The sequence below is a fragment of the Pollachius pollachius genome (genome assembly GCF_949987615.1).
Source record: "Pollachius pollachius genome assembly, chromosome: 19".
NCBI lineage: Eukaryota > Metazoa > Chordata > Actinopteri > Gadiformes > Gadidae > Pollachius > Pollachius pollachius.
Window position 1 is genome coordinate 4377814 of NC_136952.1, and position 26984 is coordinate 4404797.

The following is a 26984-nucleotide window of genomic DNA, read 5'->3' on the forward strand; positions in this document are numbered from 1 at the left end:
GTGGCACTAAAAGTATTGCTTGCAAGTGTACTCCCTCTGAACTCCAAGTCTCCTCTCACCAGTCTCCCCACAGATACGAGCTTGCCTCTTCTTCTGCTGATTGCACATATTACGCCCAATAAGGAGGTATTTTTTGTGCCGGAAGGCTCTCTCGCTCTTTTCAGGTCGGACCGCTCTGAGTCGCCCTTTCAGGTGACCGGGTGGGGGGGACCCCTGCTTACAGGAATACATTAGGAGCCTCATCGGTTCGTTGCGATGCGGTTGCCTGTGTCAGCACAGCGAGCTCCACACGAGGCGCGTTTTGCAACATATATAAACACCACTTTGTATCGAATTTTGGGCGAAAAGGGGAAAAAAACCAACCGCTTGAACTTGCGATAATCTGAGGTCAGCGCATGGAGTGTGCTGTGTGCTCGCCGCGGCGCACGCTGCACACGAAATCGCTCGCACGGTCGCACGTGTTCCTGTGGGCATCGATCGTGCGGGCCGCCTGTCTACCGTACGTCACGGAGCTCCGTCCCGCGGCGCCGCTTGGTCGGGTCGCTGTTCCCACAGGGGCCGTCGACTCCGCGCTGAAATTCCAATCATGTTGGACCTCCGTTATTGTGTCCCACGCCTCCGCCCTAACCTCTGTTGTCTTTACCCGACGGTCTAATCTATTCATCACGTTTCGCCACGTGTTTATATCAATCGACAAATATAGATCTGTATGAATACGTCCGCAGCCGTTCACGACGCACGGAGGCATCATGGTCGGCCGCCGGGACCAAGCTTGGTTTTGGTGGGTATCTGGAAGGAGGATCAAGTCACTACTTAAACCAGATTAAATTACTTTTCCTTAGGATTGATTGATCTCGCCCGGTGCACTGGAACCAATTAAAGCCTCCCCAAACGCGCAAACCTTTCCTTGACTCACCCTCTGGACGGACCGACACAACCCCTCGGTGTGATTCAGGGGGCTTTCAGTTGGTAATCGACCCCCGACGTGTATTTACGCCTCGGCCCGTCCCTCTTTTATGTCTCACAATGATGCGGGCTGCTCGTCGTCTGCACACACAGGCTGCTTGTGAATCCTCATTGGCTTTCTTTGTGTCCTTTCCTCCTCCTCTCCTCTCTCTCTCTCTCTGTCTCTCTCTCCCACTCTCTCTGTGTCTCTCTCTCTCTCGCGCTCTATTCTCTGCCTTTTATCCCCCTGTGTATTCAGCTTCCGCTAATAACACCCATGCCTGGCAATCGCAGTCACGTAAGTTTGAATCTTTCTCAAATGTTCCACACCTGATGCATCATGCAACATGTTCCAGCCCTGCCTCCCCCCTCCTCCCACCCTCCCCCCTGCCTCCTCCATGCCTAAGTGCTTTTAGGCATGTGATGCAAGCCAAAGCCGCTGGATTATTAACGGGCAGCAAGCATTCTGAATCGGCGGTAATTGCCAGATGCTGCCGTGGCGTTTCAGAGGAAGTGACACGGAGAGTCGGAGGCCACTGGCCACGCCTCCCAGCGATCAAAGCTGAACATCTGAAAGCAGGGAAAGAAAAAAATTATAAGACCTCACACCCCGCATGGACTGAATTAGAGCCCATCATGCACCCTGTTGGTCTGTGGCCTACGAGTTCCCCCACCTGGTTCATTCTTTATTCAGCCGGCTCCTCATGTTCAGAACTCCCCCTAGTGAGGGACGTGAGATGTCACTGCTTGGAAGAGGCTCTATGCTTCACTGTTCTACATGTTTTTATTATAGTTATGGGAGCAGTACAGGGAGTGTAGTGTAAATCTGTACTCTGTAGCATAAATATTTTGTCCTCAAACATGTGTGTGTCTTTCACACACAATTTCTTTTCATTTTGTACTCCAACTCCAAGTATTGTAAGCAGCTTTTTGGGGAATGCAGCGATTGGTCAGCTTCTAGCGGTTAGGGTGGTGTTTGATTATATGGTATAGCCCTTAATCACAGCTCCAATCTCAGAGCCCCTCACAGGCCACATCAAATACCACCCCCCTCCCCCCGGCCCCACAAATCCTAAGCCCTCTGAAGGGCATGGAAACCCCCCCGCAGTTATCTAGAAAGAAACCCCAGAGGAGGAGCAGACACAGAGATCCCTCCTTCCACAAGTCTGCTGACAGACATCGGGGATCGAACCCCCAACCTGCCTCCGGGGAGTTCAACCCCATCGCCCCCCTGGAACCCCTTTGAACCGTTCTGCCTTAGCCAGACCTCCTGCCGTGCAGCGTCAACCTCCTGCAGCGCACCCACTGTCTCCTCTCCTCCCCCCCCCCCCCCCCCCCCCCCCCCCTCTCCGCAGTGCGCTTCGCACCCTACCGCCCGGCGGACATCGCCCTGAAGCCGCTGCTGTTCGAGGTGCCCAGCATCACCATGGACTCGGTGTTCACCGGCCGCGACTGGCTCTTCCAGGAGATCGACGGCCAGCTCAACTCCGGCACCAGCTCGGGCGTGGTCGTCGTGGGCAACATCGGCTTCGGCAAGACGGCCATCGTTTCCCGCCTGGTGGCGCTCAGTTGCCACGGCACCCGCATGCGGCAGATCGCCTCGGACAGCCCCCAGGCCTCGCCCAAACGTAGGCCACCCTTCGCACGCACGCGCTCGCGTGTGTGTGTGTCTTTGTCCCGGTTGACGCAGGGTTGTGTCGCGCAGCTGTACTCCAGTGTTTATAGGTGTATAGTCAACTCTAAACTGACCTCTTCAAGAAAGAAAAGGACACCTGACCCCACCCATACCACACCCGACTCTATTCCAAACCTTATTATCATTTATTTATTTTATGTATTTTTTTTTCTCAAAGACACTCAAAGTGTCATTGAGTGACCTCCGAAAAGGTGCTACATAAATTCCATCAATTATTAGTAGCATAATTATTATTATGACTGCTGCTGTTACTCAGGTACGAGCGAAGGGGAGAGTTATCTCTCCTAGTGTATTGATATATATTGTGTAATACGTTGCATTATGTAATGCGACATATTGCATTATGTAATGAGAACAGTTTCTTTATATAGCCGACGATCCCTTTACATGATACACAGAGACTACATACAGGAGTGGAAACCAAGCCATGCACAAATTAAAGGTCACGTTAGGACAATTAAAGGCATACAAATGAAGCGTCAGGTAATGGTACAGAGTGGGGAGGGCAGTCGAATGTTCAAAGCATGTTTAAACCGTACTTCAGCACATCATCTCTCAACACGCACCTTAGAAAGGTGCGTGTTGAGAGATGATGTGCTGAAGTACGGTTTAAACATGCTTTGAACATTCGACTGCAACACAAATGTTGTGTTGCTGTTGTTGTTTTGGAGCCTCGGTATTCGTAGTCGTTATTAAAGGGGCACTTCTAGGTGCACTTTATAAGGGTGCTGTTGCCGTTTTGGTACTGGGGGGGGGGCACAGCAGTTATTTAAAGTATGGTTTTGTAAAGGACGCTCTTTGAGAGCGACCGTGCGTCGAAGCCTCAGATGGTAGGGGCAGAGTGGTCTGAGTCTGTGTGTTGTGTTGTTGTCTCTAGATGGGGAGGGCCTGCCCCTGAGCCAGCCCCCGCCCTCCCATGGCACCCTAGGGGGAGGCAGCTGTCCCGGGACCCCCGAGATGAAGCGGCGCCAGGAAGAGGCCATGAGGAGGCTGGCGTCTCAGGTAAACAACGCGCACACACGCGCGCACGCACACACACACGAAAACACGCAAACAAACACATGTATGCACACATATACGCACACCCACATATACACCATCTCTCTCTCACACACACACACACACACTCACACTCACACACACACACGCACACCCGAAAACAGTGACACACACATACACACACACAAACACACACACACAAACACGGTGGTGTCACCCATGCAAGGCAACAGCCGGCTTGTCATGTGAAGTACGGTTATGTGTCCTGCTCAAGGTCACCACTTAGCTAGGTGTAGCCGGGGATGGTCCCCATCCCCGGCTACACCTTCTGGTGGCCAGACAACCACCTGAGCCACTGCTGGCCCACAACAAGGAAATAACAAGTAATAAGGACAGAGTGACGATAAATCGATGGTTTTGTTTTTCTTCCGTTAGTCTAGCAATTACTGAACCCCTAATAGGAATAAAAGTTTGCTTCACATATATCGTGGGCTGTATGGTTCAAGTCATTACCATTTTATGAGTGTACCAAACCGGGTCCGCTGTCTGCTTCGCTCCAAGACCCATTATTAGAATAACGATCAGATGTAGCAGCATAATCATTGTGTCTGGAAAAGATCAGATATAGGTGGTGCCTTTCAAACAGGCGGGTGAGTCTAAATGAGCTCCCTGGCCACCTTTTCAAAACCAAAAACCACCCATGTAGCTGGCTCTCCAACCTTTACGCTTTGAAAACCCTTTGGCCATATGAAACAAACTGCATAACAAAATGTCCATCTAAACAGCTTACTTTAGATAGATTCTGTTTGATTGTCAGGGTAACATCAGGGGAACAAGATGGCCTCAAACTATATTTATATTTTTATAACAAAATCGACATGTTTTGAGGACAGGGCCATAGAGGAGAAAAGTGTAAAAAGTGTATTAATGAAAACATTCTAAAATGTTAATCCTTGTTTACTTGAATGAAATGGAAATGAGAGGGCAGAAAGATTCGGTGCATCTCCGGTTCAAACCTACCTCAGCAGGTCACTCACACATGACTACGTTTGAGAAGCCCCGCCCTCGACCACCACCGTCACCCCATCATTGGTCAACATAAACATAAAGGCTCCATGGTAACAAACGCTGCCTCACATCGTGTTTACAGCCTCCTTGTAGTGCCCCCCCCCCCCCCTCCCTGCCAGCATTAACCGTTGCTTCGACTAACCCCCCCCCCCGTCTGAGGTTGTGTGCCAGTGCCACGCCGCGCCACAGACGCGTCTCTTCGGCGTGCGTTCATTTAATTCGTTTAGATATTTAAATACGTTTCCGGCGACGACGACCGCCGCCGCCGCCGCCGTCGCCTCGCCATCTGCGCGCCCGCCCCTCCCCCCCGCTCCCAGGCCGATGCATTATGCAGATGTGTTCAAAAGAGAAAAAAACGGACCTGCCACTGAAGCCTCATGAAATATGGATACCTGCTGGAAAGCCGTTTCCCCGCCAAGCTATTAGCCGTTGTTAGCTCTGCGCATTCCTAATCCCGCCCCCTGCTCCCCTCACCTGCTCCGTCTCTAAGCCCATTGTGGGCCAATTCTGTATGAATTCAAATCTCATTCGGCGTTTTCCTTTTTTTGTTTTTTTTCTATTCGCTATCCCCCCCCGGGGGTTTATTTCCCACAGCTGTCTGGTGCAGCGGGTGGAGAGGGTGGTGCAGTGGGTGGTGTTGGGCTCTCGTCTCGCCTGCCCTTCATTCACCATGAAGGGCAGGCGATCACTTCTGAGTCAGGCAACGTCCGCGGCACCGCTCCCCTTTCTGTCCCCTTTAGTTCCCCTTACGGCCCCCGTCGCTATTGAAACCACGCGTTGAAGCCAGAGTGTTAAAGAAAGTACAGACAGAATGGAGCAAATTTAGTATTGAACGATGATGGTTCACAGTGATAAACATTGCAATGGTATGCTTATCGTTTGATTAACTAGTTTGGATCGCTTCTTTGTGAACTGTGAGAGGGCGATAGTGCTTGTTAGTGTGTGTATCTGTGTCCGTGGTGTGTCTTTGAGTGTGTGTGTGTGTGTGTGTGTGTGTGTGCGCGCGCACGTGCCCCGTGCACTTGCAAATCTCTGCATCAGCATCTCTTAACAGCAAGTGGCTATGGATTATTAATGTGTTGTCCGACCGTTCTGTGAAACGCCCGGTATTATGTTTCATTCTACTGCTTTCGTCCGCCGTGACGAGTCCCCGACGAATTCCGGGATTCGAGGAAGAGACGCAGGCTTCCGGATGACTGAACGGTGTTGCTATCTTTAACGACAACGGGAAGTTGCCCACGTCCTGAAAAACTCAGCCACCTTACGTCCGGTCTCACACCCACGGCTGCATTTCCGTTCTCTGAATCTGGTTTTCTCTCCATAGTCAACACTCATAGTCTTCGTATACGTTGGTCTTCAAAGGTTCATTAGTACAATACAAATAGTTATTCAATAATAATAATCCCAACAATTACAACAGGGATCAACAGATACACAGTGAATACCTAATCATTTGTATTAATATAACGACGATGCACACTAACCTGACAACCCACCTTCGACGTCCCTCCTCCTGACTTTTCCCCTGACTTCCTGCTTCCTGTCCCCGCCCCCAGGTGGTGGCCTACCACTACTGCCAGGCGGACAACGCCTACACCTGCCTGGTGCCCGAGTTCGTGCACAACGTGGCGGCGCTGCTGTGCCGGTCACCGCATCTGGTGTCCTACCGGGAGCAGCTGCTCCGGGAGCCCCACCTGCAGAGCATGCTCAGCCTGCGCTCCTGCGTCCAGGACCCCCTGGCCTCCTTCCGAAGGGGGGTCCTCGAACCCCTCGATGCACTTTACAAAGGTACGGCGGTTGGTGTTGTTTTGGAGGCTCGGTAGTGGTAGCAGTTATTAAAGGCACACCTCTAGATGGACTTTACAAAGGTTTTGTGGTTGTTTTGGCGCTAGGGCAGGCACTGGAGTTATTTAAAGGGATGACCTCTTGATGCACTTTACAAAGGTACTGTTATAATTTTGGTACCATGGTTGGGCATGGCAGTAATTTAAAGGAATACCCCTAGATGTACTTTACAAAGGTTTTGTCGTTGTTTTCGTACTAGGGCAGGCACAGGAGTATTTAAAGGGGTGACCTAATGATGCACTTTACAAAGTTACTGTTGTTGTTTTGAAACCCCAGTGTCCTTCGCGGTTATTTAAAGGGACACCTTTCGATGTACTTTACAAAGGTATCGTTGTTAAGGTACCTCAGAGGCCATGGCAGTTATTAAAGGGACACCTTTCGATGTACTTTACAAAGCTTCTGTTGTCGTTTGGAACCTCGGTCTCCTGAGCAGTGATTTAAAGGCTCACCTCTAGATGCACTTTAGAAAGGTTTTGTTGTTGTTTTGAAACCCTGGTGTCCTTAGCAGTTATTTAAAGGGGCACCTTTTTTAAAAAGGTACTGTTGTTGTTAAGGTAACTCAGAGGCCATAGCGGTTATTTCAAGAGGAACTTTTTGTTGTACATTACAAAGGTTTTGTTGTTGTTAAGGTACCTCATAGGCCATGGCAGTTATTTAAAGGGGTACCTATTGTTGTACTTTATAAAGGTACTGTGGTTATTCTGGAGCATCAGAGGCCATAGCAGTTATGTAAAGAGCTCCTATGCTATTTTATTATAAAGGAGAGAATTTGGCTTTATACATATGTTGTTATGAAACAGTGGTCTGCAACATCCACTCCATTTCTGCAAGAAATCTGTTGGAATATTGTCAACGGTCCAACTTTTGAGCGGAAATGGAGTTGATGTTGCAGACTGAGGGAACTTTGTTTGAACTTGTCCCAGAGGCTTAGTTTTGGCAGAAACTCGATATCTTTTCATCCTAATTATTCAAGGCTACACACTGTGTATCACAAGATGACAAGTCATTCTCTGTCCGAATGTGAGAAAGCCCTGGAAGCTGAAATTATGAAAATGTTTCAGGCTGTCATACCATCTACACACCCAAATGACTTCCGTCCCCTCTCGGGGGGGGGACGGAATCCATTTCCTTCACGTCAAAGTATTTCTCGGATGAAAGTTTTCCCCCCAAAAAATCCCAACTCGCTGCGAGTTTCCGTTTCCTCCCCTCAGCGCGGAGGTCCTTGATTAAGGCGACGAGACGTTCCGCCGGACAGCCAGTCATGGTGTGCTCTTTGCCATGTCTACGGGGCTCGCTGAGAGACGCACGGCACAGAGTGGACACTGACGTGCACCGATGTGTGACTAATGATGCTCCGGTGGCACCCCAGGGGGGCATTTGTGCTGTGACTCCGCTACCGGAATGCGTCACCATATTAAATGCCACTTTCGCACCACGAATCAGGATATTTTTTTGGTTGCTTTGACTTGGCAAGCGATGGGCTGGTATTCCGGTGGCAGTGTTTCGTTTCACTTAACCGTGAAATTAATGTTGAACTTTACGTAAGTTGCCCTAGCAGTAATACTGTAATGATAAGGTACGGTTTTGAAATCACTACACCCCTAATCATTATCCCCACCGCTAATATGCTAATAAATCACATAAAGCGCAAAAGTGAGTTCGCCTTTTGGCAATTCTCATCATCTGCGTACAGCACTGTTCTTTTCGGGTCAGGTTCATTTGAAAAGCAATGGCAAACCTGCAGAACCCAAACCTCAGCGTGAAAAAACTCTAATAATATACAGTTGTAATATACCATTGCAGTTTTTACAGTGACGCAATACCTACTAAATCTCAAAACATATCCTTCTCGATTTTGCTATTGTTTCGTGAGGACCCCTCCGACACCTGCCCCCTAAAATGTCATTTCATTCGATTGTCATTCTTGTCAATCTTCCGACACATCTCGGCTCTTGTGTTTTTCTCCCCAGAGAGGAAGATCAGCTCCGAGGAGGACCTCATCATCCTCATCGACGGCCTCAACGAGGCGGAGTTCCACAAGCCCGACTACGGCGACACCATCGTCTCCTTCCTCAGCAAAACCATCAGCAAGTTCCCCCCCTGGCTGAAGCTGGTGGTGACGGTCAGGACCACGCTGCAGGTACTGAACCCCCCCAGCACCTCTTACCCTGGGTCCACAGTGTGAGCGTGAAGGAGAGTGTCTGTTTGGCCTCCGTCCAAACAGCCTGTGCTGCAGTTGAAGTTCTGCTCCGATCCCGTGCTCCTTCATCACTCTCTGCGCAGCGACAACACTGTGATAACTAATGGATCGGCTAGCAAACGAATCCGATCGCAGTTAGCCATCCCGTCATGTGTATAGTGTATCTAGGATAGAATAAAGCCCCTTCTTGATATACAGTAGTATATTGTCATAGATATGTGACCGTAATCCGGCCAAGGTTTACGTCTAACAAGTATTCAGCAATGCATTTGTCCATGGATGAAAGAACAATTAATAAAGGTGTGTGTTTGTGTGTGTGTGTTATTTATTTTGTGTGTGTGTGTGATTCTTCATCTGTGTGTGTTATTTGGTTTGTGTTTGTGTGCTTGCGCCTGCGTGTGTGTGTGATTGTACATCTGTGTGTGTTATTTGGTTTGTGTGTATACCTGTGTGTGTGTGTGTGTGTGTGTGTGTGTGTGTGTGTGTGTGTGTGTAGGACATCACCAAGCAGCTGCCCTTCCACCGCATCTCTCTGGACGTGCTGGAGGAGAACGATGCCATGGACCAGGACCTGCAGGGCTACATCCTGCACCGCATCCACAGCAGCCCCGAGATCCAGAACAACATCTCGCTCAACGGCAAGATGGACAACACCACCTTTGGCAAGCTCAGCGCCCACCTCAAGGCCCTCAGCCAGGGATCCTACCTGTACCTCAAGCTCACCTTCGACCTTATCGAGAAGGGTTACCTGGTCCTGAAGAGCTCCAGCTACAAGGTATGAGCCACAGGTTAGGTTTAGGGTTAAGTTAGGTTAAGGTTAAGGGTTAAGTTAGGTTTACGTTACAGGTTAAGTTAGGTTTAGGCTCCTACCTGTACTTCAAGCTCCCCTTTAAACTTATCGCAGAGCTGAAGAGCAGCCACAAGGTACCAGGCCTGAGATTCAATCAACGAGCATTATGAATGGCGAGGCGAGTCAAGGCAACTTTATTTATATAGCACTTTACGTACACAAGGCAGACTCAAAGTGCTTCACATAGAAACATCGTCCTATAATACAATTAAATAATTAAATAAAATAGTTAAGTAAAAGAACTCAAAGGTGAAGTAAAAAAAAATGCATTGTAGAAAGAGCAATGTGTTTAAGATTTAGCAGAAAGCTGAAACAAAATCTTCAGTCTTGTTTTAAAAGTGAAAGTCTTAAATCCTCAGGGAGTTTATACCAGCAATTTATTGCATTGTAACTCAATCCTGCTTTCCCATGTTAAATTATATTTGAACAGAAAATAATTAGTTGCCTGCCACGAGTATCAAACGTATCACAAACAAAGATATACACAGGGTTGAAATGATTCGTTTAAAACGTGAATGGAGACCAGAATGGAATGAAAACGGATGTCACGAGGGCACAGTCGACGTTTGGAAGGATAAAACGATCAGCTTACGAAGGACGGGGAACGGGGGAATCGCCCTCTGCGAATGGAGCGGTGCCTAATGGCATCGTTCTGCCAACAGTCGGATGTTTTGATAGTTTTCGCCATAGACACGAAGCCAGCAGCCGCCATGACACGTAGCGCTGCCTTTGTTAGCGACGAGCTAACTGTGTTCATTGTTCGTTTTACCGTCGTAATTACGTAGCCGTTAGTAATGTATGCAGTTTACAAGTCTGCCTGTGTTCATTCCTGGTTTAATATACCTTGACCTGATGCAGTTATTTTCGTTATTTGTAGTTTATATTTGGGTATTATATATATTTTGGTAAGTGAAACCGGGGATTTGGTATACTTGTTGTATTTACTGATCTCATCATCGCGCAATTATATTCTCTCACCCATAGCTTTTGACTTAATGCCCGATGTAATTTCTGTTGCCTAGAACCTCTCGGACTAATTTAAGATTCAACATAAGTGCTCCATGGATTTCCCCTCAATCCATAACGCAAGAGCTTAACCCTTGCGCTTCTCTCTTCTCTTCTGCTCTCTTCTCCTCCCCTCCCTTCCTTCTCCTTTCTTCTCCCCCACCTCCCCTCCCCTCTCCTCCCCTTTCCTCTCTTCTCCTCCACCCCCCTCTCCTCTCCTCCCCTCCCCTCTCCTCTCCTCCCCTTTCCTCTCTTCTCCTCCTCCCCTCCCCTCCCCCTCCCTCCCCCCCGCCTCCCTCCCAGGTGGTGCCGGTGAACCTGGCGGAGGTGTACCTCCTGCAGTGCAACATGCGCTTCCCCACACAGACGTCCTTCGAGCGGGCTCTGCCGCTGCTCAACGTGGCCGTGGCGTCACTGCACCCGCTGACCGACGAGCAGATCTACCAGGCCATCAACGCCGGCTCGCTACAGGTGACTGCTAGTAGAAGGTTTAAGCTAGTAGAAGGTTTAGGTTACTGGTTAGGTTAGGTTTAGGTTACTGGTTAGGTTAGGTTTAGGCGATGAACAGATCTACCAGGCCGTCAACGCCGGCTCGCTACAGGTGACTGCTAGTAGAAGGTTTAAGTTAGTAGAAGGTTTAGGTTACTGGTTAGGTTAGGTTGAGGTAGGTTTAGGCGATGAACAGATCTACCAGGCCATCAACACCGGCTCGCTACAGCTGCTCGTCCCCGCTTGTATACAGTTATCAAAATGATATTATGGTTAATATTATTATACAGCTTAGGTTAGGTTTAGGTGTCCTGCTGAAGGAAATCTGGTTACATTAGGATTAGGTTTAGGTTATGTTAGGTTGAGGTTGTCTTGCTGAAGGGTGCCTACAGGAAGGTTAGGTTGAGGTTAGGGATTAGCTTTAGGTTAGGTGTCTTGTTCTGTGACGCCTACAGGTTAGGTTGGTTTAGGTAACATTAGTTAGGTTAAGTTAGGTGCGGTGTCTTGTCCTTAGATGCCTGCAGGTTAGGTAATGGTGTATGCAGTTATGCAGGTCCTTTGTGGCTCAAACCCTAGCGCTTGTGTTCCCTCGATCTCAGGGCACGCTGGACTGGGAGGACTTCCAGCAGCGCGTGGACAACCTGTCGGTGTTCCTGGTGAAGAGGAGGGACGGCACGCGGATGTTCGTCCACCCCTCCTTCAGGGAGTGGCTGATCTGGAGGGAGGAGGGGGAGAAGACCAAGTTCCTCTGTGACCCCAGGTGAGAGAGCGGGGGGGTGAGAGGGTGAGGGGGAACGAGGTGGGAGGAGGAGGGGGGGAGAGCCAAGGGGTAAGGGGAAAGAGGGGGGATGAGGTTGCGGGGTTGGTGGGCTCACCTTTGGTGAGTTTGTTTACACTTTACATTAGTTTCCTGTAGTGTATTTAAACGAAGTACAGTCTAGAGTCTATAAGTCTGTACGTAATAACACCGAATAATAATATGTCATAACGCTGTGAAACTAACCTTAGAAATAACCGGGAAAGTGAGTGTGTGACTAGGGCTAGGGTGAGGCCGTTCCATAACGTCATGGCATATTAAGTACATGCTCTTACATGTTGTTCCATTTCCCATCACATGTTGAATTACACCTTAACATGTGTTTAACAATGCCCTCGTTCCAGTGGTACCAATGTTTCTTCTTCTGTGGGCTTTTACATCCAAACATCCTTGATTTATTCATAACCCCCCTCACTGCTAGTGCTGTGGTAGATATTAAAATGTATGAATGAATTTGTATTTTTGTGGTGTTCCTGTGTGCATAATTGACCCCCCCCACCCCCGCTGTTTGCAGGAGTGGACATACTCTGCTGGCCTTCTGGTTCTCCCGCCAGGAAAACAAACTCAACCGACAGCAGACCATCGAGCTCGGCCATCACATCCTCAAAGCCCACATCTTCAAGGTACACACAAACATGCACACATGGTCAGATACACACACACAGAGACACACACACATAGACACACACACGCCAAACGCACGCACGCACACACACAAATTTATAGACGCATGCGCGCGCACACACACACACACACAAATATGTAGACACACGCACACACACAAAAATATGTTGACACAAACAAACACACGTATATAGACACACACTTGCACATTTAGATACACACACGTACAAAAACACACACAAATTAAGACACACACACGCAGACACACATACATTCACACACAGACACACACACATACACACATACTTTCTCATGAATACTTACACAGTATTTCTCTCTCCCAGGGCCTGAGCAAGAAAGTGGGGGTTTCCTCATCTATTTTGCAAGGCCTGTGGGTGTCCTACAGCACCGAGGGCCTTTCAACTGCGCTGTCTTCGCTGAGGAACCTCTACACCCCCAACATCAAGGTACCCCAGGCCCCTCCCTGGGCAGCCCAAACAAATGGATCAGAATAGAGAGAGTTTTTGCTGCAGGTGGGAGCTGTGTTGACGGCGCCTGTCAAAAAAGATTTGGAACATTTTCCCTGAGAAATTCTCGCCCGAACTCTGCATACCAAAACACATCGAAACCAACTTTCAGCTGGAGTTGACTTTTGGGCATTTTGAGCCGTATAAATAAAGGGTTTGGGTGTATTATTATAGATTGTTTATACCTGCAGTATGTAGCAATACTTCTTCTTCTTCTGCTGCAGCTATACTGCTTTAAAAAATAGATTCTCAAGAATAAATCGCGCCCACACATGAGTCAATGCAGCCAGGGACTTTGTCTCTGAAGGGTTTTATTCAGCTCTATTTTTGCCCCCACCCCCTATGTAGGAAAAATCTCGACATCTCACCCGTTTACCGGTCTCCCCCTTCACTCCCCCCCCCCCTCCCCAGGTGAGCCGGCTGCTGATGCTGGGCGGGGCCAACGTCAACTACCGCACGGAGGTGCTGAACAACGCGCCGGTGCTGTGCGTCCACGCCCACCTGGGCTACATGGACATGGTGGCGCTGCTGCTGGAGTTCGGCGCCGCCGTCGACTCGCTGTCCGAGAGCGGCCTCACGCCCCTGGGCTACGCCGCGTCCGGGGGCAACCTGGCCATCGTCACGGCGCTGTGCCGCCGGAAAGCCACGGTGCGTCACCTGACCTCGCCCCCCGTCCCGTCCCGTCCAGTCCCGTCCCCTGCATGGCCCACTGTTGTTAACCGAGACCTCGCTTTTTAATTAACAGATAAGGTTGCCTTGATTCGGTTGTGGCTTTTGTTCTTTCTGTTTATTAATTAAGAATGGTACAAATGAAAACGACAAACGCGGTTAATCTCCTTCTTGTTGTTTGTTCGTCGCAAGACAAACAACACTTGGGAAAGGGGGAACAACACAGATTTGGATCTGTTTAATCGATACGCAATAAGCAGTTCAGTCACATCCCCCCAGAATTGATTCTTCGCTGTATTCATATCAAGGCCCCAACTACAACCAGATGTCCTTCTTTGGGCAAATTGCTAACAAAAAACATGACTCAATGTTAAAAAATACGATTTGGGCAAAATTTTCGATCATAAAAAGTGACCACAAAATTGTTATTTTGCCCCCTCCACCTACAGGTGGACCACCTGGACAAGAACGGCCAGTGTGCCCTGGTGCACGCGGCCCTCAGGGGCCACATGGACGTGGTGAAGTTCCTCATCCAGTGCGACTGGGGCCAGGGCTCCCAGCAGCTGCAGCAGTCTCAGTCTCCCCAGCAGGCGGCCTTCACCAAGACCCACGCCGTGCAGCAGGCCCTCATCGCCGCCGCCAGCATGGGCTACACGGAGGTATGGCCCTTCCCTCTCTTCCCTCTCTCCAGAGCACTTACAGGGCGACAGCGGCAGAGCAAACCCCCGTAAGCCGTCTCTTCTGGCTGAACGAAAAACAGTTCTGTGAATTCCAGATGACTGCCAGAGTTCGTTTATGTCACTCAGAATCTGGGCGGGTCGGCACACAGTCAGTTGGAATGAAATAGGACGTCTGTTACCAATATCATTTATCAAAATGACTTCTGTCGACCGATTCTGTCGAAGGGCGTGTAGCGTGTGCTGCATTATGTGTACGATAGCATTTTTGCAGCACTTTCATCTGTTGGAAACAAAGCTTGTTGCGACAGTGCAGAGTGTGTGGAGGTTTATGGGCAGTGATTCCTGCCAGCTTGTCTTCTCGTGTAGCCCAAGCTGCCTTTGTTTAAGTTTGTGGGGAAGCGAGCTCTCTTTAAATGCCTTTAGGTAGAATCGGCAAAACAAAGTTATTTGGAACAAATTACACACCAAGATCGAGTCATAAAAATGATATCCTTAATTTTAATTCCAATTTGAACCATCTTTGTCCTTGCCAAGTCACAATGCCTACGTTTGCTTTCTCCGCGTCTACCACCTGGACTTTTGAATGTCTGACACTCGCTTTATTTCTGGCCCGGCTGTTCTGATAGATTTCAGTGGTAAACAGCTTCCGTTGTCTCACACAACATGAAGTTTCCAGCTCGTAGCTCTGATGAATAAGTTGTCAAACATTAAGTTATGGTACCTTTTTTAGACGGGGTAACATTCAACAAAGATTTCTTCATTATTTATTAAACAGGAGGATGGGTGGTGAACTCACAAACTTTTGGTTTCTTTTTATCACAAGCTGGATTATGATCCAGATAAGGCTGCGATGAATTGCATAATATTGGGAAGGGTGACTTTGGCCACTCCAATTAGCTAATCGTGAAGGGTTCCAATTAATTCATAAATAATAAATAAATAGGATTTGGTCTGCCTGTTACATTAAAATTAAATTACACACCGTGAAAACTCAATAATTGCTTTGGTGCATATATTTTATTATATACAGAAGGCGCCCCAGAATAAGAATTTAAAGGAAGATCTTTTAATTGCATTGCATAATCATCAATCTCCATATCAGGCAAAATAATTGCAATTATCATTTTTGTCTTAATTATGCAGTCCTATATCCAGACTTGTTTCTGCTCCTCATCCTTCTCCTGCTCCTCCTCCTCCTCCTCCTCCTCCTCACACTCCCAGATCGTCTCCTACCTGCTGGACCTTCCGGAGAAAGATGAGGAGGAGGTGGAGCGGGCCCAGATCAATAACTTCGACACCCTGTGGGGAGAGACCGGTAAGCCATCCAGCCAAACCTCTCGCTGATGGACTCCGTCTTCCCCGCCCTCCTCCTCCCCCCCTCCTCCCCCTCCACCCAGTTACTGACAGACGAACATGAATATTTCATGACCTGGCGTTGAGACACTGAAACCGTCACCCTCTCTCCCCCCCGCCCCGCCAGCCCTCCACTCCACCCCCTTTGATCTGAGGAGGCTTTCTGATCACCCGCAGTGCCCTGCCTGTAGCAACGCCCTCCATTCACAAACCCCACCTGAAGAGCTCTCCCTCCTGGGGACGTGTTCCTGAAAAGGACTTCTGAGAGACTGTCGGGGGGGGGGGGGTAATTCTTCCTCCTCCTGTAGATAAGACAGACGGAGGTGGTTGGTTGGGTGGTGCTGCGGGCGGAATGTATTTCCCTCTGCATGGGGAGCAGAGCTCGGCCGCTGCACTGCGGTTATGAGAGCTGCTGCCTCTGCTCGCGCTAGACAGAAGCGTCGCTCGCTGCTGCGTTGCAACGTGGCAGGGCCACACACACCGGCTTGCTGTGTGTGTGTGTGTGTGTGTGTGCGTGCGTGTGTGTGTGTGTGTGCGTCCCATTGTGGATAGGGCCCGTACAGTTATATTGCACCGTCATAGTTGTCCACACTAGCAGGACTAGAACTCCTGAGCTATTCCCCTTCTGCAATGCTGAAGAATAACCCCCACACCCACACACACTTTCTATTTCCCGGCTCTAAAGGAGGCAGGACTGGACACACTATGGGGGCTTATATACAGAGGTGTTGATGTGCTCGTTCATACCCGGGTTCAACAACAGTGTCAACTGAAATAGGACTGATTATAGCCCCGGGGAGCGTTTTGTACACAGTGTACAGTACATTGATCGACATTCGCTGACTCAGTGCCACTCTCTTTCCACCCAAGTGTTTAATGCGTACGTAGTTTGGCTTCTCTTTAGGTCGTCTGCAGTATTTGCGCCCCCAGTGCTTTTCAGTACCCAATTTCCATTTGCACAAAGTCTGACTCGAATGTTCGCCGTTCAGTGTGAGCTAGGGATTATGGGCCATCTACACCTGGAAGCAGTCTTGGTTCTGAAGTGGTTGGGGGAGGGGGAATCTTAATGCAGAGAATTACGCATTCAGTTCCATTTCTTAGCTAGTGCACATCACACCTTACACTTGATCACAAAGCAAACAGTATAATATATTCAACTATTTGTGTATTTTTGTATCCCCTGTTTGAACCTTCCTTATCCTCATAGCACTGCTTAAGTTACCTCCTATGATTATTGGAAAGTTTATAGGTTATACTTTTGATATGTGGTCGGCGTGGCCCCAGTGGCGTTTTTTTCCTTCACTTATACTCTTAAGTAGGAAACGTTCTGTATCCATGCAGGGTCGCCAGGCGTCTAAGCGAGGCTCCCACGTGAAAGCTGTCCAGAATGTTCTCGCTGTGTTGTCCAAATGTTTTGCACTGGCAACACTTAAAATACCGCCAGAGCATGTGGCTTCTTCCTCAGAGAAGTTCAGGGCGATCCAGTCATGACTGCTCCGTGTTTTAATCCCAGTGCCCACATTTGCCATACAAGTTGCCAAAAAATAAATAAAAGTGGATTATGGATCACCTAACGCTGAATCACTCCGCACACTGCCATGAGAGGAACGACGCTCGAGCCATGGTTTTGTTGCACTTAAACTTTAAACGTTAATACCCTAAACTCCGGTCCATTGCCGAAGGCAAAGTGAACATCAAGAAGTGCCTCTATAAAGATTAACTCATGGATGTATATTTGATATTGTAAAGTGAACATCACCCATAATGCACCAGGTACTAATCTCTGTTTGATATTCTGTGTGTGTACGTTGTCTCTCCCCATCTCTCTGTTTCTTTGTGTCTGTGTGTGTGTGTGTGTGTGCGTGTCGATCTGTGTCTGTGCGGGTGCGTGTTTGTCTCTCTGTGTCTGTGCGTGTGTGTCTCTTTGTGTGTGTGTGTGTGTGTGTGTGTGTCCCTGTCTCCAGCTCTGACGGCGGCGTCGGGGCGGGGCAAGCTGGAGGTGTGCCGGCTACTCCTAGAGCAGGGCGCGGCCGTGGCCCAGCCCAACCGGCGCGGCATCGTGCCGCTGTTCAGCGCCGTCCGACAGGGACACTGGCAGGTAATCCAGAAGCCCCTCCCCCTGGGCATACACACACACAGACACACACACCGGACACACACACACACACACACCAGACACACACCAGACACACACACCGGACACACACACACACACACCAGACACACACTACACACACACACACACACACCAGACACACACACACACACACACACATACACCAGACACACACACACACACACACATACACCAGACATACACACACACACACACACACACACACACCGGACACACACACACACACACCAGACATACACACACACACCAGACACACACACACACACACACATACACCAGACATACACACACACACACACACACACACCAGACATACACACACACACACAATATACACACACACACAGACACCAGACACACACACCAGACATACACACACACACACACACGCAGGCACACAAGCACACACACTCACACACACACCAGACACACACACCAGACATACTCACACACAAAGGCACAAAATACAAAGAACACACATGCAGGCACACAAGCGCCCACACACACACACACACACACACACACACACACACACACACACAAATCACACACACACAAAACACACATGCATGCAAACATAGACACAACCACAACACACATACAAACACTCTGGCTCTGGCTCTGTCTGTCTCCGTGTGTGTGTTTGTGTGTGTGTGTGTGAGTGGGACGCGTCTGCCAGCAGACGAGCTTGACTCGTGGCCTGGTGGGTTTAATTAACGTGGCAGCTTTTTGATGTATCGGGAGGGCAGAGGACACTGAGGCGTACACAGAACGGTGCTCTTTAAATATCAAGTGCTTCTGTTAACTCTGAGCGCACTTTGGATACGCTGGTGAGAATGTCAATCACTCGTGTGGTAGAGATAACACATCACATTTGGAGGAAGAATCCCAGGCCATGATTTGGGAGTGAATCATTTCCATTTGAATTGCCACGTCTAACCATCGAGTGTATTCGTAGTGGTGGATGTGCTGCAGGTGAGGCTGACGTGGTGGGTGCTCTCTGTGTCGGGGGGTTCTGCAGATAGTGGACCTGTTGCTGAACCACGGAGCAGATGTCAACCTGGCCGATAAACAGGGCCGGACCCCGCTGATGATGGCCGCTTCAGAGGGACACCTCGGCACCGTTCAGTTCCTGCTGGCTCAAGGTGAGGACTCGTCTCTGGGTTCCGAATGTTCTCGGCCGTTTGCCCCAGCACGGGGGAGAGTGTGAGATGGTTGTAACACCAGGGATGGTCGACTGGTTTTGAGTGAAGGCACGTCGCGATCCCAACAGCAAATTGAAGGCATACTTCAAGTTGTGATTACGACTAGGTTTATGTGATGATCATTAAAGTGCAGTAAAGCAGATGTGGGCATATGTATTATTTGTCAAAAAAACTAAGAAATTTAGGTAGACCTTGTGTTACCTTGTGTTAGAATCATAAATCCAAGTATTTATACATATTTATATTAGTAAATACGAAATTCTTAGTGGTCATTTACTTCCTTGCGTCACGGTATCGTCGCTGTCTCCTAGGCCACCTAGCCTCGCCTCAAGGAACACCAGTATGCCTTCCCACCCTACTGGTCGGGAACCACCGGTCTCACTGATTTATTGGACATGTTTCCTCCTCCCCCTTCCCCCCCTCTCCTCTCCTGCCCCTCCCCCTTCCCCCCCCCATCTCCCCCTCTCCTCTCCCCCCCCTCTTGTCCTCCCCAGGAGCCTCCCTCTCCCTGACGGACAAGGAGGGGCTGACGGCTCTGAGCTGGGCGTGTCTGAAGGGCCACCTGCCAGTGGTCCGCTGCCTGGTAGAGAGCGGCGCCGCCTCGGACCACGCCGACAAGAACGGCCGCACCCCCCTGGACCTGGCCGCCTTCTACGGGGACTCGGAGGTGGTAAGTGGCCCCTGGGGGGCCCCCAGAACCGGAACCACGACAGGGGTGGGGCCAGGTGGGGGGAGGTCTACGTTCTGAGTCCATGTTGTTTTGGTACTGGCCCCATATCATGCCACCAGGTGTGAGTGTGATTAGCCATTACAAGCCGTTTTGAAAACCTGCCTCTTCTGACATCACTAGTGGGCGTGTCCAGGGGTCCCCAACACGGCGCCCGCGGGCACCAGGTTGCCCGTAAGGACCATGTGAGGCGCCCGCGGGCCTGTTCTGAACATGGCACAACTCATTCTGGAACTCTTTCTCACCTTTTTTAAGTCATTGTTGATAATTATTGTGAGAAAACATTGACATGATCAGTGTCTTCACAGAGATGAGTATCATTAATCGTTAATAATAATATACAACTAAAGGCAAACTGAGCAAATTTGTTATTTCAGAAGAGTGTATCAAACACAACGTGTACCCATGAAGTAGCCCTCAGGTTCAGAAAGGTCGGTGACCCCTGACCTAGATGTATGATGGATAGATGTGTGTTTGCTACGGTCTACTGGGTAGGCTGGTAGACTGATCTATCCAGCACGCATCTAGGTGGATTTTCAAAATGGCTTGTAACGGCTAATCTCTCTCACACCTGGTGGTATAATATCTCACCTTTAATGGTTTGTAAACCTGTGGAGGATATCGTTTGTCGTTTGATTCAATGTTGTGTTATCAAACGACAATCTTATATAATAGCTGGATTTATTAAGGGTCAGGACTGCAACACACCAATATTTTTCCTAGTTCTGATGATTATTCTGTCTACATAATATCATGAATAATAGCAGCAGCCTGTCACAAATAACCCGAGTCCAAAGTGATGTCTTAAATGTTCATGCTTGATCTGACAAGCAGCCAAGAATAACCAAAGCATCCATTGCATAACGATCCCTGACCCAAATATGATTTGTTTTAAAGCATTGAGCAGCCAATGTTTGGTATTTCTACTGGATATATTTCTTAAAATAAATCCCCAAATAAGATTTGATATGCCTTCTGTGGAGTGATCTGGCATTTAAAAATAGTACTTAGCATCGTGTAGCTTCTTATCCTAGCTTTGAGGTATACAGGGAAGGCGTTAACCTAGCGATTGTAAATCCTTAACACTTACCGACAGTGATATATTGTTTTTCTTTCTTCTAACAAAGGTACTTAATGTAAGTCGCTGTAGATGAAAGCGTCTGCTAAACACCCTAAATGTAAATATAAATCTGACAAGCGGCCAAAAAGAACCCAAAGCATCCATTGTGTCCATGACCCAAATATGAACACTTCTGAGGCGTAGAGCAGGCGGATGCCTCTCCTGGATACGTTCCTTAAGAAGCATCCCCCGGTACTATTCAACGCACGTCTTGCGGAGTGACTGGTGTCAGGGGCCCTCGATAGATGCGGTTCTTCCTGACCCCTGCAGGTGCAGTTCCTTGTGGACCACGGGGCCATGATAGAGCACGTGGACTACAGTGGCATGCGGCCCCTCGACCGGGCCGTGGGCTGCAGGAACACCTCAGTGGTGGTGGCCCTGCTCAAGAAAGGAGCCAAGATAGGTACGGGGGGGGGGGGTGAGGGGCGGAGCCTGTTTTCACTCACACTGACGGAGGTCCAGAAGCAAAACCTCTTCTGATGATGTTTTTCAGTTTCTATCCCGTGGAAAAATATTGTGTTGGTTGTTTGAAAGACCTTGAGGATGGATACCGTGGATGAAGTCTCTCTCTGTGTCTCTCTCTCTCTCTGTCCTTCCCTCTGTATCTCTCTCTCTCTGTCTCCCTCTCTGTCTCCGTCTCTCTATGTCTCTCTGTCTCTGTCTCTCTCTCTGTATCTCTCCGTCTCCCTCTCTCTCTCTGTCTGTCTCTCTGTCTCTGTCTCTCTCTCTCTCTTTTCCAGGTAGACTTATATAAATATAGACTGGTCCCTTCCCAGTTTCCGGCCGTGTCTTGTGTCTCGTAGTGTGTTGTAGCGGCTGAGTGGGTCGGCAGCAGGCCTCTGGTTGTGGCTTTGTGATTCTATGCTGCTCCTTTAATGTTGTTCAGCGCAACACACTAACATACTAACACACACACACACACACTAACGCCTGCGCTGCACCCTGTTGCTGCTTTCCGGCTATCCATGGCTAAAATTTCTGTTTTATTTTTAACTGGACTGCTGTAAGCTTGATGTTACCTGCTCTATGAAGTCTCTCTCTCTCTGTCTCCTGCTGTCTCTCTCTGTCTTACTCTCTCTCTCACTCTGTGTCTCTGTCTCGCTCTCTTGTACTTTGTCCTTTGCTCTCCCTATGTTCCTACTTGAACCTCAGCTTACTTGTAAATGCAGCCTTTTCTCTTTCTCCTCTCACTGTCTCTCGCTTATTCCTTATGTCTTGCGCTCTCACGCTCTCTCTCTCTCTCTCTCTCTCTCTCTCTTTCTCTCCCTCTCTCTCCCTCTCTCTCTCTAGCTCCTATCTAGCTCTACTGTTGCACTGCTTTCTCATATTCTATGTGTTAGCGGTTGCCGGGAGACGGTTAGCGGTTAGCCGCGGTGCCTCTCGTCTCCTGCCTCCCTCTTTCTCTCTATTGGATTTTTTGGTTCACGTTGTTCTTGTTTGTGTTTTCTTTGCCGAGGCGATTATACCCGCTTCTCACTGCAGCTTTTTTCTGTTCCTTTTTTTTCTCACTCCTCTCCTCCACATCACCGCTCTGTCTCTCTCTCCCTCCTTCGATCCCGAACCCTCTCTCTCTCTCTCTCTCTCTCCCTCTCTCCCTCCCTCCCTCCCTCTCTCTCTCTCTCTCTCTCCCTCCTTCCTTCGATCCCGAACCCTCTCTCTCTCTCTCTCTCTCTCTCTCCCTCTCTCCCTCCCTCCCTCTCCCTCCCTCTCTCTCTCTCTCTCTCCCTCCCTCTCCCTCCCTCTCTCTCTCTCTCTCTCCCTCCCCCTCTCTCCCCCTCTCTCCCTCCCTCTCTCCCCCTCCGTGCTGCTCTCTCTACCACCCCCACACGCTCCTTTCCCTCCTATATTTCTCTGTTGTTTCTGTCACCCCTTCCACCTCCCCACTCTCACCCTCTCACCCCAACACTCCACTAACAACCCCCCCCACCCCCTCACCACACTTCGGTCCCACTCTTCCTCCTCCTCCTCCTCCTCCTCCTCCCCGCCAACGCCCCCCCCCCCCTGCCTCTCTCTCTCCGGCCCCAGGATGTCAGACGCTACCCAACCGGCCTCGAGGTAAAGCCAGGGCTGTGGACTACTCACCCCACCAGGCATTTTGACAGCTCTACCTCCTCTGTGTGTGTGTGTGTGTGGGTGTGCCTGTACGTCTGTGTACGTCTTTATGTGTGTGCGTGCGTGTGTGTGTGCGTGTGTTTTGTCTGTACCATCCCCCCACCCAAGTGTCAGCACGCCTGCTTAGTGACCAAACCCCCCCCCCTCCAACCACCACCCTCTACCTCCCCCTATCCCCTTCCTCCTCCTCCTCCTCCTCCTCGTCTTCTCTCCTGCTCCTTAACCCCCCCCTCTCCTGCTTCTCCCCCTCCTCCTCCTCTTCTCCTTCTCTCCCCCCCCTTCTCTCTTCCCTGCTACTCCTCCTCTCCCCTACTTCTCCTCTTCCTCCTCCTCTCCCCTACTTCTCCTCTTCCTCCTCCTCTCCCCTACTTCTCCTCTTCCTCCTCCTCTCCCCTACCTCTCCTCCTCCTCCTCCTGCTCCTCCTCCTCCTCTCCCTCTCTCTCTCAAACCGACGAATCCCCCCCCCCCCCCCCCCCCCCCTCACCCATACCAGTCAAGGTCATTATCGAACACGCAGCCGGGACTGACTGGAGGTAGACGTCTTAACATTTGACGACATTTGAAGTTGTTGACTACAGCATGCCCCTCTCTCCTCTCCTCTCTCTCTCTCTCTCTCCCCCCCCCCCCCCCCCTCCCTCCAACCCACATGGTTTCCAGCCTGTGACATCGCTTTGCGGTGTCGACCGAACATCTTGTGGATGCATGACAAAATGTCTCACCACCACCACCACCACTTCCCCCCCCCACCCCCAGCACACACAAGCTCACCTCGATGGTCCGATCAATGGGCAGGGAGGGGGGGGGGTGACCAACTGCATGTGTTCGTCCCACTTTCGCCGTGACTTGGTGGTACGTACGATGCCGCGTGCGACGCGTCTACACGCCTCTAACCGTGTGTTGCTGCGTGTCGCCCCCGTTTTCCGGATGTTTCTTCAGTGTTGTGGAACGGGCCAATCGTCAGCCTTCCCCCGTCCCGCCTCCCTCCGCCCTCTCTCTGTGTCACCCCAACACACCCCACACCCTGTTCGTCTTAAGAGGAGTCCTGATTTGTAACCCTCTTGCCTGCCCACACCCCCCCACCCTCCCCCCTCCTACTTCCAACTTCCTACTTCCTGTAGCTGTTCCCCCCCAACACCCCATCCCCATGTCTACCTGCGCGAAAGCCGGTCCGTACCGGATCTATGGTGTGTTGTGCGTGTCCAACCAGCGACATAGAAAACCCTGACATTTATTTTTTAGCCGCTTAAACCTTTTTATCCTTTTTTCTATTACCGTAGAGATTTTCAAGGATAATCAGATTGACCATGAGGACTCATTCCATGTGGTCTTGTGTCGGGCAGAAGACCCAGAATCACAAGTATCTTAATAATTCCCCTGCTCTTCTGCACCGGGTTCATGCCCCAAACTGCGTTAACAGTGTCCGGTGGTAACCTCCCGGCATGGTAGCGTGGGTATAGGGCGTCAGGAGATGTAGTGTGCATCTAATCGTCCGTTATACTTTATTGGCCCTAACCTACACTGGAGTGCTGCTGTCCGGGGTCGCATCCCGGGAACCGCGACCACACCTTCTGTTAACCTGCAGAACTCGTGTCTGACCGCGTCACCCTGGTGATTATTATTATTGTAGGGATGTGGTACTAGAACGGTGTAACCCCCCTCACCTCCTCTCCTACGGACTGGCTGTCTGTCTCCCTACATTCCCCCATTTTGGTTTGCTGTTTGTAATGTAGCTGTTGTTATTGTCATTGTTGTTGTCGTTGCTGTTGATGTTGCTGTTGTTGTTGTCGTGGTGGTGGTGTGTACAGCGACTTCCTTCCTCTCTCCTCTCCTTCCGTTCATCCTCCCATCGCCCTCTCTTCAGGTTTTGTGACCTTGCTGTCCTCCCCCCTCTTGTCTTTCTCGCTGTGCCCCAGGTCCGGCCACGTGGGCCATGGCCACCTCCAAGCCCGACATCATGATCATCCTGCTCAGCAAGCTGGTGGAGGAGGGAGACGCCTTCTACAAGGTCTGAGCCCCGGGAGGGAGGGGCCTCCTGCAGCCCCTCCCCTCACACATCACCCCCTTCCTCCTAGCTGATTTATTTTCTTCTTTCCTTCTTCCTTTACTTCTTGCTTTCTCTTTCTCAGTCTTTGTTTACCCATTTATTTTTCTTTCTCTGTCTTTCTTTCTTTCTTTCTTTCTTTCTTTTTTCTTCAAATCATTTTGTCTTTCTTTTCCACTTTTCTTTTCATTCTTTACTTTTAGTTTCCTTCCATTGTCTCTCTTTTTCAACTTTTCTTTCTTTATTTTGTCCTTCCTTTATTTAACTCTTCCTTTCTTTCTTTCTTTTTCTTTTGGAGACCCTCTATCCTTTCCACCGCAGAATGTGCATAATATTCACGTAGCACAAATCCAGTCACTCCTCATTCCACAACAGCGCCTCCCAGTGGCTCTTCCCTCCGAGTCAAATAATGCGTAATAATATTTCTAGCTGCAGTACACATTGCTTGCAAGCTGATATCTTAAAATTAGTATTTTCAAGTATAGGAAGAATCCCAGTTGTTCTCCATGATCGTGGAAGCAGCCCACAACTTGTTCGTTGATCCTCAAACACATATATATATATATATATTGTAGTCCACTAATTACATCAAATTTTAATACACTGTTGCACTGCTAATTAGAACTAACTCTAATTCCCCTTAACTATCAACTATAACTGAATATTAACTAACTATTAACTATAAAAATGCCCCATAAGGCTGTGTGTCTGTATAAGTACGCGAACATGTTTGTGATTGTATACGTGTTCGAGGATGTGTTATCATGCTCTGAGTGCCTCTCCGTGTGTTCCCAGCAGAAGGGGAAGGTGAAGGAGGCAGCTCAGCGCTACCAGTACGCCCTCAAGAAGTTCCCCCGTGAGGGCTTCAGCGAGGACCTCAAGACCTTCAGGGAACTCAAAGTGTCTCTCTTCCTCAACCTGTCCCGATGTCGCCGGAAAATGAACGTGAGTTACCGCGCACGGTGTCCCATGGGCCATCACACATTGTGTAGTGACCTTTGAACTCATGGTGAGCGTTCAGTGTCGTCAGGCTTTGCTACTGTTATCTTATGGAGTTTATTTTAGCATCTAAGCCTTAAAAAGAAAACATAAACCTGGGCCTAGTGGACCGCACGGATACACGCTCAAGGCTCAGACGATGTCAATGTTGGCCCAACCCCGGTTTGACCATCCTTTGACTAACCCTTTAAATGCGTCAACCTTTGCCGGCGTCTGCTCCCTCCCTCATTTCCCCTTGGGTTCGGTTTCGTGGTCGCAGCCAGCCATTGGTCCATCGAGCTGCCCGTTCCCCCCTTTTACTTCGGGCTCTCTTGTGGGCTATCAGAGCACAGCCAAGTGTCTCCAAAGGGACTGGAAGTGGAGTGTGACTGTGTTTTTTATTTAGCCAACCACAGCTCCCATTGGTGGCCCTGGTTGTCCCTCCAGATAGATGTTGGCGGCGACGACCCTAACAGAGCTTTCGTCCCTTTCCTTAGGACTTTGGGATGGCGGAGGAATTTGCGACCAAGGCGCTGGAGCTGAAGCCCAAGTCGTACGAGGCCTACTACGCCCGGGCCCGCGCCAAGCGGAGCAGCAGGTAACGGGGGCTTCGGGTCTTTGGTAGTATTTCGTCCTTCATAAATATGCTCTCCGTCTGGACAATACCGTTATGATGCAATGTGAATTTGTCCGAATCGCCATTCTGCAGTCGTAACACAAACCTTAACAATAGCAATAACACTTTGACGAATCTGCTGACTATTACTTTACGTTGTAAACGTCTCATCACGAGAACCAAATCACTACTGCTATTGTTTACGTTATTGGCTGGCGCGCCCTCGCTAAACACTTTTGGGCACATCAAAACAAAGTCCTTCCGACAAATGCTGCAAGTA

The 26984-nt window shown here is 49.6% G+C and overlaps 1 protein-coding gene across 8 annotated transcripts in view; it reads left to right on the forward strand.

Moving 5' to 3' along the window:
- The window catches only part of tanc2b (tetratricopeptide repeat, ankyrin repeat and coiled-coil containing 2b), a 137178-nt gene that overhangs the window by 107941 nt on the left and 2253 nt on the right, over positions 1 to 26984 (forward strand). For 6 of the 8 annotated variants that reach the window (XM_079756283.1, XM_079756286.1, XM_079756284.1 and 3 more), the window contains 20 exons: positions 1205 to 1243; positions 2301 to 2573; positions 3519 to 3643; positions 6265 to 6496; positions 8524 to 8693; positions 9250 to 9528; positions 10912 to 11079; positions 11697 to 11857; positions 12429 to 12537; positions 12883 to 13005; positions 13477 to 13713; positions 14184 to 14393; positions 15636 to 15729; positions 17732 to 17865; positions 18926 to 19049; positions 19604 to 19779; positions 21227 to 21359; positions 24983 to 25074; positions 25909 to 26055; positions 26586 to 26686. In XM_079756283.1, coding sequence (XP_079612409.1) covers positions 1205 to 1243; positions 2301 to 2573; positions 3519 to 3643; positions 6265 to 6496; positions 8524 to 8693; positions 9250 to 9528; positions 10912 to 11079; positions 11697 to 11857; positions 12429 to 12537; positions 12883 to 13005; positions 13477 to 13713; positions 14184 to 14393; positions 15636 to 15729; positions 17732 to 17865; positions 18926 to 19049; positions 19604 to 19779; positions 21227 to 21359; positions 24983 to 25074; positions 25909 to 26055; positions 26586 to 26686 — 3127 coding nt within the window. The remainder of the gene's footprint in view (positions 1 to 1204; positions 1244 to 2300; positions 2574 to 3518; positions 3644 to 6264; positions 6497 to 8523; positions 8694 to 9249; positions 9529 to 10911; positions 11080 to 11696; positions 11858 to 12428; positions 12538 to 12882; positions 13006 to 13476; positions 13714 to 14183; positions 14394 to 15635; positions 15730 to 17731; positions 17866 to 18925; positions 19050 to 19603; positions 19780 to 21226; positions 21360 to 24982; positions 25075 to 25908; positions 26056 to 26585; positions 26687 to 26984) is intronic. The other 2 variants (XM_079756285.1, XM_079756287.1) reach the window with 1 other exon arrangement.